The sequence below is a fragment of the Euprymna scolopes genome, chromosome 43, assembly GCF_053919585.1.
Source record: "Euprymna scolopes isolate OS-2025 chromosome 43, ASM5391958v1, whole genome shotgun sequence".
NCBI classification, from domain to species: Eukaryota; Metazoa; Mollusca; class Cephalopoda; order Sepiida; family Sepiolidae; genus Euprymna; species Euprymna scolopes.
Window position 1 is genome coordinate 33,827,199 of NC_136524.1, and position 19,066 is coordinate 33,846,264.

General features: G+C 36.7%; 1 protein-coding gene across 1 annotated transcript in view; it reads left to right on the top strand.

Moving 5' to 3' along the window:
• LOC145268275 (exocyst complex component 8-like) overlaps positions 1–19,066 on the top strand; it is a 149,125-nt gene that overhangs the window by 20,639 nt on the left and 109,420 nt on the right. The window contains exons 2-3 of the mRNA XM_080123646.1: positions 1,448–1,600; positions 7,922–8,017. Of these exons, the coding sequence (XP_079979772.1) occupies positions 1,448–1,600; positions 7,922–8,017 (249 nt within the window). The remainder of the gene's footprint in view (positions 1–1,447; positions 1,601–7,921; positions 8,018–19,066) is intronic.

A 19,066-nucleotide genomic window follows, 5' to 3' on the forward strand; every position in this document is an offset into this window, starting at 1 on the left:
TTTAAAAATATATTAACGGCTATATGACGTTATTAAAAATCTCCCTCTCTTTAAAAACGCAACCTCCGCCACTCCTTTTTTTTTAATTTCTACTGGCTTTTTCTGTTTCTGAAATGGGATGGCATCACACTTTTCACAAGAAAATTTTCCAATATTTGTACTGGTGTTTTCGTTTTCATTTCATTCGTCCAGATGAAGTCTCGAAATAAAGACAAAACATTGATAAACACATAACTCGGTTTGTTCCTTTTTATTTCCCTATTTCATCAGAATACTATTTGTATTATTCCCATCTCTCTCTCTCTCTCTCTATCTCTCTCACACACACACGCACACATACGTGTGTAGGAATAGATACACAAGGGTTTACGCATTTACATTAACCTTTTCTTTTATTGGTCACAACATTGCATAGAATTATTTCAGCTCCCAGTGTGGGCATATTAGGATACTAGCAAAGATAAGGTTACCCAAGTATACAAGCAAAGTCCTGCGTGCAGCACAGGACTAAGTGGATATTGTAAAGAGCAACTATTTCTTAAGGTAGTTAAAAAAATTTTAAACACCTTATCTCCTGAAATGACTAAAATCCATCTATGAACTTTATAGGTAAGGGATTATATCAAAGTTGACACGTATTGTTGCACATAAAAATTGAAATTTTTAAATAAATGTGATCTAAATCTAAGATTTAAAAAATTTTTCCTTCGTTTTATAATTTTTCCATAGTTTTATAATTTATTTTATTGTATTATTTTATATTAATATCAACAAGCTACAAGTTATTCAAGCTGTTCAACAGGGACTGTAGATCTATCCTGAACCAGCAGGATAACTATGTTCTACAAAATATTAGCACTTTGTATTGGGGTGTATAAACACCCCATGTGACTACACCTGTTTAGAACACCCAGGTGACTAGTGCAGAGTTAAAGAATTTACTGACCTATTAGCAGAGCAGATGATTTACTTGAGTCTTTGCTGTACCAGATTTAAATTTCTAACTTACATAGCCTGAAATGCGACCAAATTTCTTTTATAAAGCTCTTCAATCAAGCCACATTCGTATGCATAAACACATTGTTGTGAAAATTTTTTCACCAACTATCAACTTCATCTGTATAATTTGCTCACTTACACGATTACATTCAACCATTTTTATCTACCCATCTCTCTTTGCAGTAAAAATGCCAACACCACTTGTTCCCTTTTCGTTTCCAATCCAATAAAGCTTTCCTACAATCATTTTAGTAGATTTACTGCAACAAGTTTCTAGGACACAACACAAGTCAATAGATCTTCTCTCAACAATCTCACTAAACCTTCCATGCATGCTTCTAACATACTTACATAAATTATACATTTCATTTACCAATGATTTGCTCACTTACATTTTGTTTGCATTAATGTCAAATACATTTTTTTTTTTTTCCACCCTCTTTTGCAGACGTGAGCAAGTTGTCTTCTCAAGATGGAGAGGATATGCTACTGGAAACAAAGCAAAATGTACAAATACTTGCAGATGAAACTGCCCAAGCCTTGAAAAAGAATGTCTATAAAAATTACTCTCAGTTTATTGAGACAGCAAAGGAAATTTCGGGTAAGTTATGCTTATGTGTCAGTCGGAAAAAAAAAAAAAAAAAAAAAAAAAAAGCTGCCACAATTTACAACTTGTTACAAATTTAAAGTTATCAGTATCTTCATAGTAGGTGCTTGGCTGATTTCTAAATCTCTGCACTACCCCTGTAGAAGATACATAGGAAGAACTCCTTTAACTACAACAAAGCTAATAACAAAGAACTTTACTTTCTTGTCCCCCCCCTCTTTCTCTCTCTCTCTCTCTCTCTGTATCAAACATCAAATGGAACTTCCATCTACAAAAGTTCTTCCATAAAACAGCGTATTGTGAAACAAAATACAGCTAGACTGTTCTCAGCCAACTAAAATATGTTTGTCCTCAGGTCTCATGTAAACATACTAGCTGAGCTATCCTTTTGATTAATGAAGTTGTCTTAAGAAATCTGTTGCCTATTTCACCCATTGTTTCTAATTCTCTCATGGCAGCGATCGTCATCCAACTGACGGTGTTTTTAACCTTTAATCTTGAGTGACCCCCAAGCATGGTAAACAGTAACTCTTCAAAAACTTCCAGACTGCATTATTTAGAAATCAGTGCTCAGCAGCCAGTCTATCTACCAATTTTTGGCAGTTTGGATCTGAATTGTGTTTATGTATTGATTTAAAAAAAAAAAAAAAAAAGCCACCACAATTCACAACTTGGTACAAAGTAAAGCTTATAAGACTTATTAGAAAAGCAGAGAAATTAGTTGAGGAAAAAATTTTTTAGAAACTTTCTCATTTTTTTTCTCTTTTGTTTTATCTTTCTTTCTCTTTTCCTGTTTTTCTTCTTTTCTTTCTCTTGATCATGTGTTCTGTTGTCTTGCTTTGCTTCTCTCCCTCCCTCTCTCTCTCTCATATACTTAAAACGATTCATTGGTTAGCTAGGTAGAATACTTTTGTTTCATCAATGAATGTCTTCCTGTTTCCTTTAAAACATATCAGTTGATATTTACAGTATAAGCTAAAAATGGCATCGTAGATTAATACACCTTTTTTTTTTTTTTTTTTTTACTCAGTGGTCACCACTTATCAAGGCCCGGAAGCCACTCAGGGATAAGGGTTATTGCAAGTACATTACGTTAATGTGGAGATTTGAAGTGTTTACTTAAGGGGGCGGTTCATTAGGAATTTGTTAACGTTGGACTTGACTCACCTCACTAAACACCGCCTTCCCCTCTAAATGAGATTTCTTTTCTTTTGTCTTTTTTTTTATTAACTGATTGAAAAAAAAATTGGGGGGTTGATGGGGTGGGGGCGTGGCCCCTAAGTTTAGAAATTTCATATCGATCTCAGATTTTTTTATTATTTATCTCTTACATCCTTGTGATATTTGACTACATATACAATTAGAAAAAAATTTTAATTTGTGCAAGAAAAAATTGAGTAAATAAGGATTGAACAGGACAGAATCAGTTCCTTTTTTCTGTTTTACAATGCAACAAAATATTACACTTGCTCTATCATTGTTTTTCTATTGCTCTCTCTTTCTCCATCACGCTCTCTCTCTTTATTACTCTAATTGTTCTATTCCTCTTTTTCTCTCTCTCTCTCTCTCTCTCTCTCTCTCTCTCTCTCTTTTTGCCTCTCTGTCTGTCTCTTTTTTGTTTTCTGTCTTGTCTCTTTGACTTTCTTTAAGATCTCTTTTTCCTTATTCAAGAGTAAGACATTTTTTTTATTTTACAAATTTGTTTTCCAGTCCTCATGGTCCAGTGGGTCGAGTGTCTCCAAACTTCACTTTTGTACTAACTTGTTTCATCTTTACATTCTCCATTTTTCTTGGCCAGCCAACGTTCCTAAATTCAAGACCTCCATACTTTTTTTTTTACATGGGGGTCACCACATATCAAGACCCAAAGGCCACTCAGGGATAAGGGTTATTGCGTGTACAGTAATCAATGAGATAGTATTGTAGTAATCATTAGTATTGGAGATTTGATAGTGTCTTATTTAAGGGGGCGGTTTGTCAGGAATTTGTTTATGTTGGACTTGAAGACATTCAAGTTGTAGTAAGGTGGGAAACAGGCAAACGGAAGAGAGTTCCACAGTCATGCACTTCTGAGAAAGAAGCTCTGCTCATGGAATCTACGTTTGGATTTAGGCACAGATAAAGAGTGGGGAAAATTATTGACAGTAGTTTCAGCCAGACGGGTGTTTCTTGTGAAAGATTGGCGAGGGGGGATGAGAGATTGGAGCTCAGACGAACACTTGCCATGGAATAACTTCTGTAGGAGAGAGGCTGCAGGGAAGAGAAAAGGGCATCCCCCACTAAACCACAAAGTCTATTTTTTACTCTGTCAAGGCAGGATAGGTTGTTTTAAGTAGCCCCTGCCCAGATGTGGCAGCAGTACTCCATCCTTGGACATACTTGGCTTTTATACAGATAGAGAATTGCATCAGTAGTGAGATATCTTCTGGAGCGGTAGAAGGATCCTACCATTTTCCCAGCATCCTTGGCAACAGACCTGATGTACGTGTTCCATTTCAGATCAGGAGTAAAGGTCAATCTCAGAAGCTTGTCAAAGCATAGAGCCTCCCCAAGACGAGAGCCATCCATTTCAATTGATGCCAGATGGAGATCAGAGCGTTGATGATGTAAAGATAGGAGCTTGGTTTTAGATGCATTAAAAGTAACCAAGCCACCTCTTCCTCCATTGTACCACACACTCAAGATCAGAGGAGAGAGAATTAGAGAGAACTTTGTCATTTACGGGCTTTGATGTGCTGCCATAGATGGTCGTGTCATCAGCATAGATGTCAACAATGTATGTGTTTTGGGAGATCATTGATGTAGATCAGGAAGAGAGTTGGGCCCAGGATGGACCCCTTAGGCACTCCAGCATTGATACTCTGAGCCTCTGATTTCTGCCCATCAACCACCTTGAGTGGCCTCTTGGCCTTGATAATGTGTTGATACCTATGAAAAAAAAAAGAAAAAAAAAAAGAAGTCCAATGTGAACAAGTTCTAATTGAATCGTCCCCCTAAGTAATCCAAGTTACAAAATTCCCACTGTTTACTATGCTAAAATCACAATGACTAATGTATACCTATTAACCCTTATCCTCGAGTGGCCTCTGGGCCTTGATAAGTGGTGACCCCCATGTAAAAAAAAAAAAAAAAAAAAACTACTCTCATGAACCTATCAGAGAGAAATGATTTGATGATTGAGAAAACATTTTCAGTGATACCATAGCTGGAAATCTTGTGAAGTAGGCCCTTATGCCATACTTTATCGAAGGCCTTCGATATTTCAAGAGCAATTGCCCTAGAAAGGAAGCCTTTGTCAAAAGATTCACTAATCCTATGAGATATAACCGTTAGCACATTTGCTCTAGATCTTACAGAGTGGAAATCATAGTGCATGTCACTAACAAGGTTGTTTCTGTTGAGTTGGTTGACTACTTCTCTATTTAATATGGATTCCAACAACTTCCTCATGATACACAAGAGACTTATTGGTCTGTACTGAGAGGGAGATAATTTTTCACCTGAATTCTTAAATACAGGGCATACTGATGAGGTTTTCCAAGGTGTTGGAAAGTACTTCTCCTTAAGGAAACGCTTAAACAGTTTTGTACGTATGGGGGCAAGTTCTGGTTGGAGCTTTTTCAGCACTATAATTGGAATGGCGTCAGAGCCAGTTGCTTTACTGGAATCAAGGTTCTTGATTAGCTTGGCAACATCAAGCACAGATATTTGTATGTTGCATAGCGTGTTGTCTGTTATAGGAGGAAATTGAGTTGATGGCCTTTGTCGCATAGGGTAGAATTAGCTGCAAAGTTCTTGGCAAATAGTTTGGTCTTGTCTGATGCTGATGAGATTACCTCAGGTCCATTGATGATAGTGGGGATAGAACGCACACTTCTGTTCAGGATCCTGTTTGCTATTTGCCAAAACTGGTAGGAACCAAGCCGCTGCTCAGCTTCTTGGATTTGACGGATTGAGCATATAGCTCTCTTGCATTTTTTATTACTCTTTTACAGTGGTTGCTGGCAGTCCTGAAGGCAGCTTTAGTCTCAGTACATCTATTACGTTGGTATCTATGGAAAAAGTGATTTCTGTGCGCAATGGCAGCAGCACATTCAGGGGAGAACCATAGCTGGCTGTTAGGTTTTTGTTGGAATTTTTTGGATGGTATGAATCGGTCTATGCCTACAATTAACCAGTCAGGTCTGATACTATAGAGGAGACATCCTTTTTAAACATGGAATGCAGAGGTAGGTCAAATATGAATGTACGGAAACTATCCCAGTCAGCTATAGAGTACTGATATACAGTACGGTGGAGAGATACATCTGAAGACTTATTACATTTCATTTTTATCTTAACTGCTACAACTGAGTGGTCGGAGGATCCCAGAGGAGATAGAACGGAGCATGAACATAGCTCAGGGGAAGTTGTGAGGAAAATGTCTAGAAGGCTTGCATACTGACCGGTAGTATTGGGCACACAGGTGGGTTTGTGAACAATCTGAGTGCGGTCATAGGCAGTGGCAAAATCATGACAGAACCTCCTCTCGTCATCGGTTTTATTTGAGTGGGTCAGCCATTCCACATTATGGACATTGAAGTCACCGCAAATGTGAATGTTAGCCGAAGGATGAGCAGACAGGATGTGGTCAATTTTCTCAGATATTACTCTTAAAGATAGTAACCTCACTGTTGTGGGGGCGAGGACAAATATAAATGCAGTGGTGTAAGCTAGTGCAACCCGGAAGCACATATAAGGTAAATTAGGGTCTTCTCTGGAGATATCCCTACCACATGGAAAGCCATCTTTGATGTAGGCACATATTCCATGCCCATGGCGATCTTGGGGGTCAGATTTAGATGTTAAGTTAGAGTATCCTTTAATTATGAATTCGTCTAGGGAAGTGGTTGGCCCTATGCCAGTTTCACTTAGAAAGAGTATGTCCGGTTTCGTTTCCTGTAATTGTGTTTCAACCTCTGGAAGGTTGTAACGTAGATCCCTGATGTTGGAGAAGGAGACATCATGAGGTTTTGGGATTTGTTGAGCAGGTCGGTAGACTTGGTTAGAGCAGGACAGAGAGGGAAAATAAGAGAGAAAAAGACAAGAAATTGTTTATTTTGGGTTTTTTTTGTAGCACATGATAAGGTAAAGCCGTAACAATTACCCACTAGTATGGCATTGAGAGGCACTACCAGAAACTACTGTATGGTCCAGAATCCACTCACCAAATGGCAATACAGCAGCCCCGGTACTTTGCACCTGCTGATAGGACAGCCTCCTTAGTGGTTAATGCAAGTTTCGGGTCCCTGACTATCAGGCGGGTAACGTCAGCCCAGATGAAACGTTTACCTCCAGCACCCTTACTAGTGACATGACCACAAGGATAGACATAGAAACAGAAATTTTCCGACATCTCAGGCTACTGTTTACAAAGTACTACCGACCTGGAAAGCAGCTTTTTCTTCACCCTGGACCTGGAAATGAGGACTGAAGGACAAAAAAGGAGAAGCGAGAGTTACTGGATTAGACATCCACATGCATTATCTACTCTCCATTAAACAAAAAAAAAAAAAAAAAAAAAAGGTGAGAAGGACATTAATATCTACTTAGTATAAGTCCGTTGCCCCATTCCCAGCTTAGGATAGTACTTGAAGATAGTCTCCCATCCCATGTTAATGCATGGATATTTTTTGCCTTTATCTACGTCGAGCTAGGATGTTCGACCGTTGCAGCTCCACCCCATAATAAATATGCTATAATGGAACTTTTATCAAATTGGAAAGTCTGCTTATTTTTAACTCGTTTAAAAATCTGGTTAAGTGATACCTTTAGGGTTACGTATTAACTTTAGACTAGCTAGAAGTAATGCATACTCTAGAAGAAAAAAAAAAAAGCCGCATATTTTTGAGTTCAGATAATATGCAAATATAATTTGGGGAATGTTCAATTTCATGGGAGACTTTTTTTTTTTCTCTCGTTTTAAATATAAGAAAAAGTATTGGTTAATATTAGTATATTTGACAAAAAATAGTTTATCTAGAAGTTTGAACACTCTGCATAACTTTATCAGTGCAACCAATTCATCCTTAATACTCTAGGTAAAAGAAGTGCTTTTAGCAAATTCTCAGATTTAATGTGTCTTTTTGACATTGTAGGCTCAGTCCTCAAGGTGAGTGACATTCAAAATATAATTGTGAATTACTTAAGACTTGTACCCAGTCATGGCTGATGGAACAAAAACATTCTATCCTGTGAATTAAATAAGGGGTTCTATTTAAGATGTAATGGGTTTTTTTTTTTATACTCATGTTAAAATTTTATTTCTTTTTCAAGTCCTGGAAGGAGAAATGTACCAATTAAGTCACATGCTCACAGAACAGAAGAGCTTGATGTCCTCGATGATGGAGATGTCGCTGATTAGTGATAAAGGTGAATTTTTTTTTTTTTGTTATTTGCTTTTTGTTTTTTTTATAGATTTTAAGTTTTTAATGTTGCAATTTAATTTTGGATGATTCTACTTATTTATCTAATTTATTTTATTTTAATTATTTGCAGACAATTATCCTCACCTTTCTAGCTGTTGTTTCACGATGTTTCGGTCAATCATTCCCCTGGCCTTCGTCAGGTGGTTAACAATCGGAAGAACAAAATATAAAGATGTTGACAATTGACATCTTGCTCAGACAACCAGATAAACTCAGACGCACAAAGAAAACAAACAAGCGCATTCCGCTTAAGAAAAATACGATATTCATTCCTCAGTGAATCAGGTAAAAATCTGAAAGAAAATAGAAAATAAGGGAGAGTGAGTTTTACTGCGACGAAGAAGAAAGAAAATAATAAATAAAATAGAAAATAAATAATAGACAAACATTAAGGAGAAACTGCAAGGAAGGCAAAATGCTCACTGTCAACCGACAGTTTAAATGCTTCCAAATTCCCTTCAATACAACCGTCTATAATGTAAAGGGAAGGGGAATGCTATAGCAAGAATTAGCTTGCTTCAAGAAATTAGTGGCAGTCTAAATAAATTTAATTGTGAGGAAAAAGTAGCAAGCATACTTTCCTATGAATGAAAGAAAGTAGAGAAAATAACACTGGAGAAGTCAAATAGAAACATACCCAGTTGTTTGACCGGCATAAGTGAGTGTGAAATAAAAACGTCCATCCACTTTATAAGACCAAAACACTCAACCTTGATTGCCCTTCGGGGCCCGTAGTGCAGAGTATAGAGATGCAGAATATCTACGATTCCAGGTGAGCATCTGAAGTTAGTGGTTTCAATCCCACCCAAAGCTGGTCAGAGGATTAGTTGGTCAAGCTGTGGTGAGACAACAACAACTATGGAAGACAGTAATTGCTGTGGATGTTGTTGGAGGATTCAACATTCCTATTCCGTCGCAGTTAACCACCTGACAAAGGCCGAAACATTGTGAAACAGTGACTAAAAGATGATGATAATAATCCACAAACAATTAAATAAAATAATTTATACAAAATTACTCATCTCAAAATAATTCCAAATTAAATCAATAATATAACAATCGGTACAAAAAAAAATATAAAAATGTGGAATTATAAGACCAAAAACACAATCTTGATTGCCCATCGAGGCCCATGGCGCAGTGGATAGATGTGGAATGTCTACAATTCCAGGTGACCATTGCAAAACACCAAGAAGACGAGGATAATAATCTCCACAAATAATTAAAATAAAATAAATTATACAAATTAATTCAATAATACTTATCTATCATTAGTACTTATCTGAAGCAAGTGGACTCCATTTGTGTCCTTTAGTTCTAGATGTGAGATTCTCATAGATGGTTCTGTTCTTCTTCAGAAGAAATCCATTCTAAAACTTCTTGGTCTTTCTTTCTCATCAAATCTTTCCTGGAGTTCATACATTAAATCCATTGCTCTTTCTGCTTCTCATAAAATTTGTCCTCTCTCGCTCCAAACACTTTTTAACACTTGAGGCTATTCTCTCTATCTCTACAAATCTACTATCAGACCAATGAAAGGAGTACTGTTGTCGTATTTGGGCTGGTGAATCTATGGGAGCTTAGTTCTCCACACAGACACAGAGGACCTTAAGGTAAACATGATTATTGCCCTTCAACTCTGGTAACACCACGCCTTACCACCAGGGGGCGATACAGCTCGTTTTGTATCTTTCTTTCTCTTTTTTCGCTAGAGCTCAAGACAACGCATATTTGGGCTGGTGGATCTTTGTCCCATTTGAAGGTTTTTGATAAAGTGCAGAAACCTATCTGTAATTTGATTGGGCCCTGCCACCCTTTCTTCTTCTCTGCACCCTCTCTCTCAGAGATGTGGTGTTGTTAGTATCATTCTTTTCTATAAATATTATTATGGGAAGTGTTCTTCACAATTGTCTGTAACTTGTTGTTGTAATTACTGTTGCCAATTTAATGGTTTCCTTGCTAGATCTGGAGACTTTATTCGGAATCTAGCTAATAAAATTTGAATCTTAGTGGTTAACACATTTTTTTTTTTTTTTTTGTAATATCTGGATATTTCATTTGCCACAGACACAATTTCAGTTCACCTACTTTCCATATTCATTTCCTATCTAATCACCATCTAATCATATTTTTAAGCTATCTTCTATGCATGATATATGTAGAACAATAGTACTTGTCCATTTTCATAAAAATTTCAATATTCTCCCCCGGGATACCTTGACACTATAAGCCAACACTTTATAAATCTTTTGTTAAACTTTACATTTCTCAATTAGTTAGATGCGCATCTTGTTCATGAATTACTTCCCTTATTTGTTTGTTTGTTTTTAAGGTTTTGATTGAATATAAGTAACATTAAAGTTAAAAAATAATTTGGATACGTTGATTTTTTTTTTTCCGCTAAATCTGGAGATTTTGTTCGCAATCTAGGCCATAAAATAGATTTTTTCTTTATAATTTAGTTATTTAATGTTGTTCTCCTCCCTCACACATAGGAATATATATATATATATATATATATATATATATATATGGTACTTGTACAGTTTAATCAAGACATTAAAAAATGAAAATATTGAAAAAAGGTTATATTGCATGTATCCATTATGGAACAAAGTTCTCCGAAAAAAAATTTCACTGAATTTCATCAAATTTTTTTTTTTTTTCTTTTTTTTTTTTTTTTTTTTTCAGCGAAAAAACGATTTATGATACCGAGCAAAAGGTTCGATTTTTAGGAAGAAAAGCTAGGATTAAAGATGGGGAGGGGGTGTCGGCACTTTACATGGAGTTATCTCCCGTGGAGTGTTTAACAATAATGGCTGACTTCAACGCGCTCTCATAAGAATGTGTTTTTCCGCTGTAAAAAAAAAAAATTTACTCAAATTAAATGAAATTTTTTTGGAGATCTTTAGTCCAAAATGGATATGTACAATATAACCTTTTGTCGATATTTCCATTTTCAAATGTTTTGATTAAACTATACAAGTACCACACAGACATATATGTATATCCTGACTGGCGATAATCGTGACACCTTGCACTAATGATTCCCGAAAGGATGAAACATTAGTATTAAAAAATGATTATAGTCATAATTTCTACAATAAAATATGATAAAGATATTTTTCATTTCTAATTTTTTACTCTATTCTTTATAAATTTTTTTGTTAAACTTTACATTTGTTCTACTCTTAAGCAGCTTTTAAACGGGTTCTTCCACACTAAATTAATACAAAAACCCCAACCTCACAAATTGAAAGTTCCATTACGGTATCTTATAAAGGTAAAGCTCAAATATTCAAATCATTCTCTATCGAGGTTAGATAAAACCAAAAGAAAAAAAATATATTCGCGCATACTTTTAGGAGGGAAGATTATTTTCAAATATTCTCCTAAGCTGAGAACGGAGTAACGGACTTATTAAGTAGATATTAATAAGTCCTTACATTCTTTTTTTTTTTTTAATGGAGAGTAGATAATACACTGTGGTTGTGTTATCGGCAGCTCCATTAACTCTCGCTTCTCCTTTTTTGTTCCTCAGTCCCCATTTCCAACAAAGGGTGAAGAAAAAGCTGCTTTCCAGGTCGGTAATACTTTGTGAACAGTAGCCTGAGATGTCGGAAATTTTTCTGGTTCTATGTCTATCCTTGTGGCCACGTCACTAGTAAGGATGCTGGAGGTAAACGTTTCATCTGGGCTGACGTTACCCGCCTGATAGTCAGGGACCCGAACCTTGGTTAACCACTAAGGAGGCTGTCCTATCAGCAGGTGTAAAGTATTGGGGCTGCTGTATTGCCATTTGGTGAATGGATTCTGGACCATGCAGTAGTTTCTGGTGGGGCTTCTCGATGCCATACTAGTGGGTAATTGTTACGGCTTTACCTTATGTGCTGCAAAAAAAAAAATTTCCTCTCTTTCTCGCTCTTACTTTCCCTCTCTGTCCTACTCTAACCAAGTCTGTCGACCTGTTCCACAAACCCCAAAAACTTAATATGAAATATCTCAAAAAAAAACAAAAAAACAAGAGTAAACCTAGAATCCCATCCTCCAACATAGACCCCTACTACCATGTCTCCTTCTCCAACATCAGGGGTCTACGTTCCAACCTTCCAGAGGTTGAAACCCAATTACAGGAGACAAAACCGAACTTGCTCTTTCTAAGCAAAACTGGCATAGGGCCGACCACTTCCCTAGATGAGTTCATAATAAAAGGATACTCTAACTTAACATCTAAATCTGACCCCCAAGATCGCCATGGACATGGAATATGTGCCTACATTAAAGATGGCTTCCTGTGTGGTGGAGATATCTCCAGAGAAGACCCTAATTTACCTTATATGTGCTTCCAGGTTGCACTTGCTTACACCACCGCATTCATATTTGCCCTCTATCGCCCCCACAACAGCAGGGTTACTGTCATTAAGAGTATATCTGAGAAAATTGACCTCATCCTGTCTGCTCATCCTTCGGCTACCATTCACATTATCCGATCAATCGGCTGGTCAGGTCAAGGCCTACGTCTCCTATCAATGGTTGGACTATACTGGGAATTTTAAAATCAATAAAAGAAATCCTCTCAAACAAAACCATAGAAACCAACAAAACTTCACCCCAAAGTAGACGCTTGAAAGCGCCGGCCAAGGGTCAATCAGCAGAAAGTGTAGAACCAAATCCTGACATGGCTGCAATCACAACTTTTTTCACGCTAGATTTGGGTAGTGACAATTGGGTAACGACAGATGCTCGGTATTTCTTACTTGACTGAGTATACTGCCTGTGTAACCCTGACTCTGTCAAGGCGAATGGGTTTCCCCCTTGACAAGTCTCAATATCGGGCTCCGAGGTGGATAGGGAACCCAGGTAATGAAACTTTTATCCATAATTATGTCAAAACAAAACAAAAAAACCCAACCGTGCTTTATCGGACTCAGAAAGTGAGGAAAACGTAGACTTTCCTAAATACTATGTAATAGAATCACTAGATGAAACACCAACGACAAAATTATCCTCTTTTCTCATCGAAAAAGTGCTAAGCAGGAAAATAAACCCAAAAATGATTAAAAAAAACAAGAGATGGTAACCTATTAATTAAAATTGAAACAATAAACCAAAGCTTAAATTTAAAAAACATGAAAACTTTCCATAATATTAACATTAAAGTCACCCCACACAATAAACTAAATCAATCTAAAGAGTTATCCGAAGCCGGGAACTATCAATTGCTTCACCAGAAGAAATCCAGAATGAACTAAGCAAACAAAGAGTCCTTGACTAGAAAAGAATCTACATAAAGAAAAACTCAGAGAAAATACCAACCCATACTTATATTATCACATTTAACACTCCAAAAATTCCATCTAAAATTAAAATTGGCTACATCATAGAACCAGTTGAAATATACATCTGAGATCCTCTGAGATGTTTCAACTGTCAAAAATTCGGTCACCATAGAGATGCCTGCAGAGGTCATCCCACATGCGCTAAATGTGGTTCTAAAGAAGTAAGTCACAATGAACAAGAATGTCATGAGTCCAAATGTACAAACCAAACTGCCAAGGCGAGCACCCTGCCTATTCCAAAAACTGTGAACGATGGAAAATAGAAAAAGAAATCCTAGCCACAAAACATAAACGAAATGTTTCTTACCTAGAAGCGAAAACAATAGTGGAAGGAGTTATAAAAAACAAAACTTATGCAAAAATTACAGGAAAAACAAATCCCACCAACCAGCCTGATAAATACGACCAACTAATTGAAAAACTGGTACAGCTAGAACCGAATGAACTGCTTAACTTTCAAAAACTGGAAAAATTAAAGCAAGAAACCAAAAAAGAACTCAATAAAGTATTTGTCTCCTCCCAAACCCAAACCTTACCCCTCAAACTTTCTCAAAACAAAACAATAAACCAATAAAACAAAAATTAGAAAATTTGACGGAACCTGATGAAATGGAGACTTCCTATCTAACACCATCAAAACAAAAGAAAGACCAAAACAAAACGGTTATAAGGTCCCGTTCAAACTCCTGAACTAGAACCCCAATCCCTAAAAATCAAACTGAATCTGAAGATGAAATGGAAACAATACCCAAACTAACAAACAGAAACATTAAATCAAGAACCCCCCCCCATCGATCACAATCAAAACAAAAGAAAAACCAAAACAAAACGGACATAAGGTTCCATACTAATTCTAGTTCCAGATCCCCAAACAAAAGAACCGAAATAAAAGTCTAAACAGAAGACAAGCCAAAAACAGTGGAACATCAGAGGGACAAAAGCAAGCCTACACTCCCAAATAAATAAAATGGCAGAACAGAATAAAAAAACTAGGAACATAGCAGCTCTACAATGGAACTGTAGAGGATTGAATCCAAACTATGAAGAACTACAGCAATTAATCAAAGAATACAGTCCGAATATCATATGTTTACAAGAAACTCTACTGAAGGAAAATTCCAAATTATCCTTTAAAGACTATGAAATATACAATAAAATCAACCTTTCACACATAGACCGTAGACAAATAGGCGGTACAGCCATTATGTTAAAAAAAAGCAATACCTCAGGAGAAACTTGACCTAAATACAGAACTTCAAGCTGTAGCAGTAAGACCTACCTTACACCAAACTCTCACAATCTGCTCAATCTACATTCCACCAAAATATAAACTAGGGAAAACTCAAATAGACAGACTAATTGAACAGCTTCCTGCACCATTCCTAATCCTGGGGGACTTTAATGCACACAGCCATCTTTGGGGAGACAGACAAACAAACCACAATGGAAAAATAATAGAAGTCATACTAGAAACTACAGACCTATGTATACTAAATAACGGCAAACACACCTACCTACATCCACCTACAGGAACAACCTCAGCCATAGATTTAACACTCAGCTCTCCGACAATTTACATGGACTTTAATTGGGATATCCATGAAGAACAGTGTGGTAGTGACCACCATCCAATTATTATCAAAACAAACAATCCCACAATAGAAAATGGAGCACCAAAATGGCAACTAAAGAGAGCTGACTGGTCCAGATTCAGGAATCTCTGCGAAGCACAAATATATAATGAAATACTTCAGGAACCTGACCCAGTAGCAACATTCATTCAAAGGTTAATAAAAATAGCAGAAGAAACAATCCCCAAAACTTCAAAGAAAAATAGTAAGCATAAACCATGGTTCACAAAAGAGTGTAAAGAAACAATCAAGAAACGGAAAAAAGCCCTAAAAAAATTCAGGATAAATCCATCCACAACAAATTTAGAAATTTACCGCCAAGCCCGTGCAAAAGCACGACAAATAACCAAAAAAGCCAAACGGGAAACCTGGCAAGATTATGTATCTAAGTTGAATAATAAAACATCTAGCAAGAAAGTATGGGACATGGTGAGGAAAATTAATGGGAAACAAATCCAATACCCCATTATACACCTAATAAAACTTAATGGTGGAAAATGCACTGAAAAAAAAAAGGACATGGCAAACTTACTTGCTGAACAACTAAACAAAAACTCTTCACCCAAACACCACAGTTTAACATTCCAAAACTACAAAATAGAAGCAAAAAAAGGAAAACTGAATTTCACCTCAAACAACACAGAAAAATATAATCTACCATTCACAATATCCGAACTTAAAAGCGCTCTGGATAGAAGCAAAGATACTGCTACCGGACCAGATGAAATCCATTACCAATTTTTGAAACAACTACCAGAATCTTCATTAAATACTCTTCTAAACGTATTCAATAATATCTGACTCTTGGGTTACTTGCCTAACGCTTGGCGAGAGTCCACAATCCTACCAATTTCAAAACCTGACAAAGACCCCTCGAATCCAACAAATTACCACCCTATCTCTCTCTGCAAGACCATGGAGAGACTGGTAAATGATCGTCTCGTATGGATATTAAAAAAAACAAGATATTAGACAAACATCAATGTGGCTATAGGAAAAAAAGGAGCGAATGGATCAGTTGGTTATGATGGAATCTTACTAAAGAGATGGACTTATCATAAACCACCATGTGGTGTCAGTATTTTTTGATTTAGAAAAAGCATACGACGCCACATGGAAATACGGCATCATGAGGGACCTGCACAACCTGGGAATCAGGAAGGATGCCAATATTTATACAAAATTTCCTTAAAAACCGTACTTTTAGGGTGCGTCTTGGAGGACAAAAATCTGAAGAGCATGAACAAGAGATGGGAGTGCCCCAGGGCAGTATCATATCCGTTACACTCTTCCTGCTAAAAATCAATAGTATTGGTAAAGTAGTGACCACAAACATTGATAAATCCCTCTTTGTAGATGACTTTTCAATCACCTATTCATCCCCTAATATGTTAACAATAGAAAAAAAATTACAGGAATGCCTTAACAAAATAGAGAAATGGGCTGTTGAAAATGGGTTCATCTTCTCAAAAACCAAAGCAGTTTGCATGCCACATATAGAAGCACTCCAAAAAAATGCCAAAAAGTATTAAACATACTAAAGATAATATCACACACAAACTGGGGAGCAGACAGGGAAACCATGCTCTTACTATTTTGAGCACTCATTAGACCTAAATTGGACTATGGTTGCATTATATATAACTCAACAAGGAAATCATATCTAGAGAAACTCAAGCCCATACAAAATCAAGCACTCAGACTCTGTTTAGGAGCCTTCCGAACATCACCTATTCAAAGCCTGCACACAGAAGCTAATGAACTCTCCCTCCACCTGAAATGGGAAAAACTCTCACTCCAATGTACGCAGAAAATCCTGCTCATGAAAAAGTATTTACATCAATGTATGAACATTTCTATAACAGCTGTTAAACCTGAGATATCATCTTAAAAAGGCTATTACAGAAGGATACGAAGAACCAAAAAACATACAAACTTACACAATTAATAATACTCCGCCATGGGCAATCACAGAACCATATATAGACATGACTATTAAAACAGCTAAAAAAACAGAATAACTACCAAACCTATCCAAACAAATTCCTAGCACTTAGGGATAAATACTCCACATACAAAACCATCTATACAGATGGCTCAAAAATAACTGAAAGAGTAGGAGTAGCAGCAAAAATGCATAATACACACAAGCAAGTCCGATTACCGGACGGTACCTCTATATACACCGCAGAGTTACAGGCTATTAAGAAAGCTCTAGAACTAGTCCGAGAGTCTAGCGAGAATAAATTCCTTATCTTCAGTGACTCCATGTCCAGCTTAATGGCATTGAAAGAAAGGAACATAAACCATCCGTACATCCTGGAAATTATGGAAATATACCAACACCAAGTAAAGGAAAATAAAACAATAATATTAGCATGGATACCGAGTCATGTCGGCATAAAAGGAAATTCAGAAGCTGACAAACTGGCTAAGGACGCATCAAACTTGACTCCAAACATAAAAATACTATACACAGATAGGAAAAACAAAATAAACTCGTATATAAAAACCAAATGGAAAAAACTATGGAACGAACAACTAAACAACAAACTTAGAGAAATACAACCGAATGTTGGACAAGATACGACCATAATACCAATACGAAAATTAAACACTATATTTACCAGAATTTGAATTGGTCATTCAAGACTAACTCATGAATACTTTCTGAAAGCAGAAGATATCCCTCAATGTAGAACTTGTCAACATCCACTAACATTAAACACATATTAATGAAATGCAAAAAATATGAAAATATTCGTGTGAAATATTTCAAAGAACAAAACCTTCAAGCAATATTTGGAAAACCTTATAAAATATTAGATTTTCTAAGAAAAATTAAACTTTTGGAACGCATTTGAAAGGAAAAAAAAAACCTGGAAAAAGACTGACTTAGAAATACTAAGCCTTAATTAAAAACAATTTATCACCTGAAGACTCGATGAAGAATACTTTCTTCACATTTCATGGCATGAAATGACCTATAGGGTTGATGTGCCATTAAACAAAAACTTACCTTACCATTCACATTTGCGGTGACTTCAATGTCCATAATGTGGAATGGCTGACCCACTCAAATAAGACAGATGATGAGGGGAGGTTCTGTCATGATTTCTCCATTGCCTATGACCTCACTCAGGTTGTTCACAAACCCACCCGTGTGCCCGATACTACTGGTCAGTATGCAAGCCTTCTAGACCTTTTTCTCACAACTTCCCTTGAGCTATGTTCATGTTCTGTTCTATCTCCCCTGGGATCCTCCGATCACACAGTTGTATCAGGTAAGATAAAAATGAAGTGTAATAAGTCTTCAGATGTACCTGTCCACCGTACTGTATATTGATACTCTATGGCCGACTGGGATAGCTTCCGTACATTCATATATAATCTACCTCTGCATTCCATGTTTAGAAAGGATGTATCCTCTATAGTATCAGACCTGACTGAATGGTTAATTGTAGGCATAGACTGATTCATACCATCCAAAATATTCCAACAAAAACCTAACAGCCAGCTATGGTTCTCCTCAGAATGTGCTGCTGCCATTGTGCACAGAAATCACTTTTTCCATAGCTACCAACGTAATAGATGTACTGAAACTAAAGCTGCCTTCAGGACTGCCAGCAACCACTGTAAAAGAGTAATAAAAAATGCAAGAGAGCTATATGCTCAGTCCGTCAAATCCAAGAAGCTGAGCAGCGGCTTGGTTCCCACCAGTTTTGGCAAATAGCAAACAGGATCCTGAACAGATGCGTGCATTCTATCCCAACCATTATCAATGGACCTGAAGTAATCTCATCAGCATCAGACAAGGCCAAACTATTCGCCAAGAACTTTGCGGCTAACTCTACCCTCTGCGATGAAGGTCATCAACTCCCTGTATTTCCTCCTACAACAGACAACACACTATCCAACATACAAATATCTGTGCACGAGGTCGCCAAACTAATCAAGAACTTTGATTCCAGTAAAGCAACTGGTCCAGACGGCATTCCAATTATAGTGTTGAAAAAGCTTCGA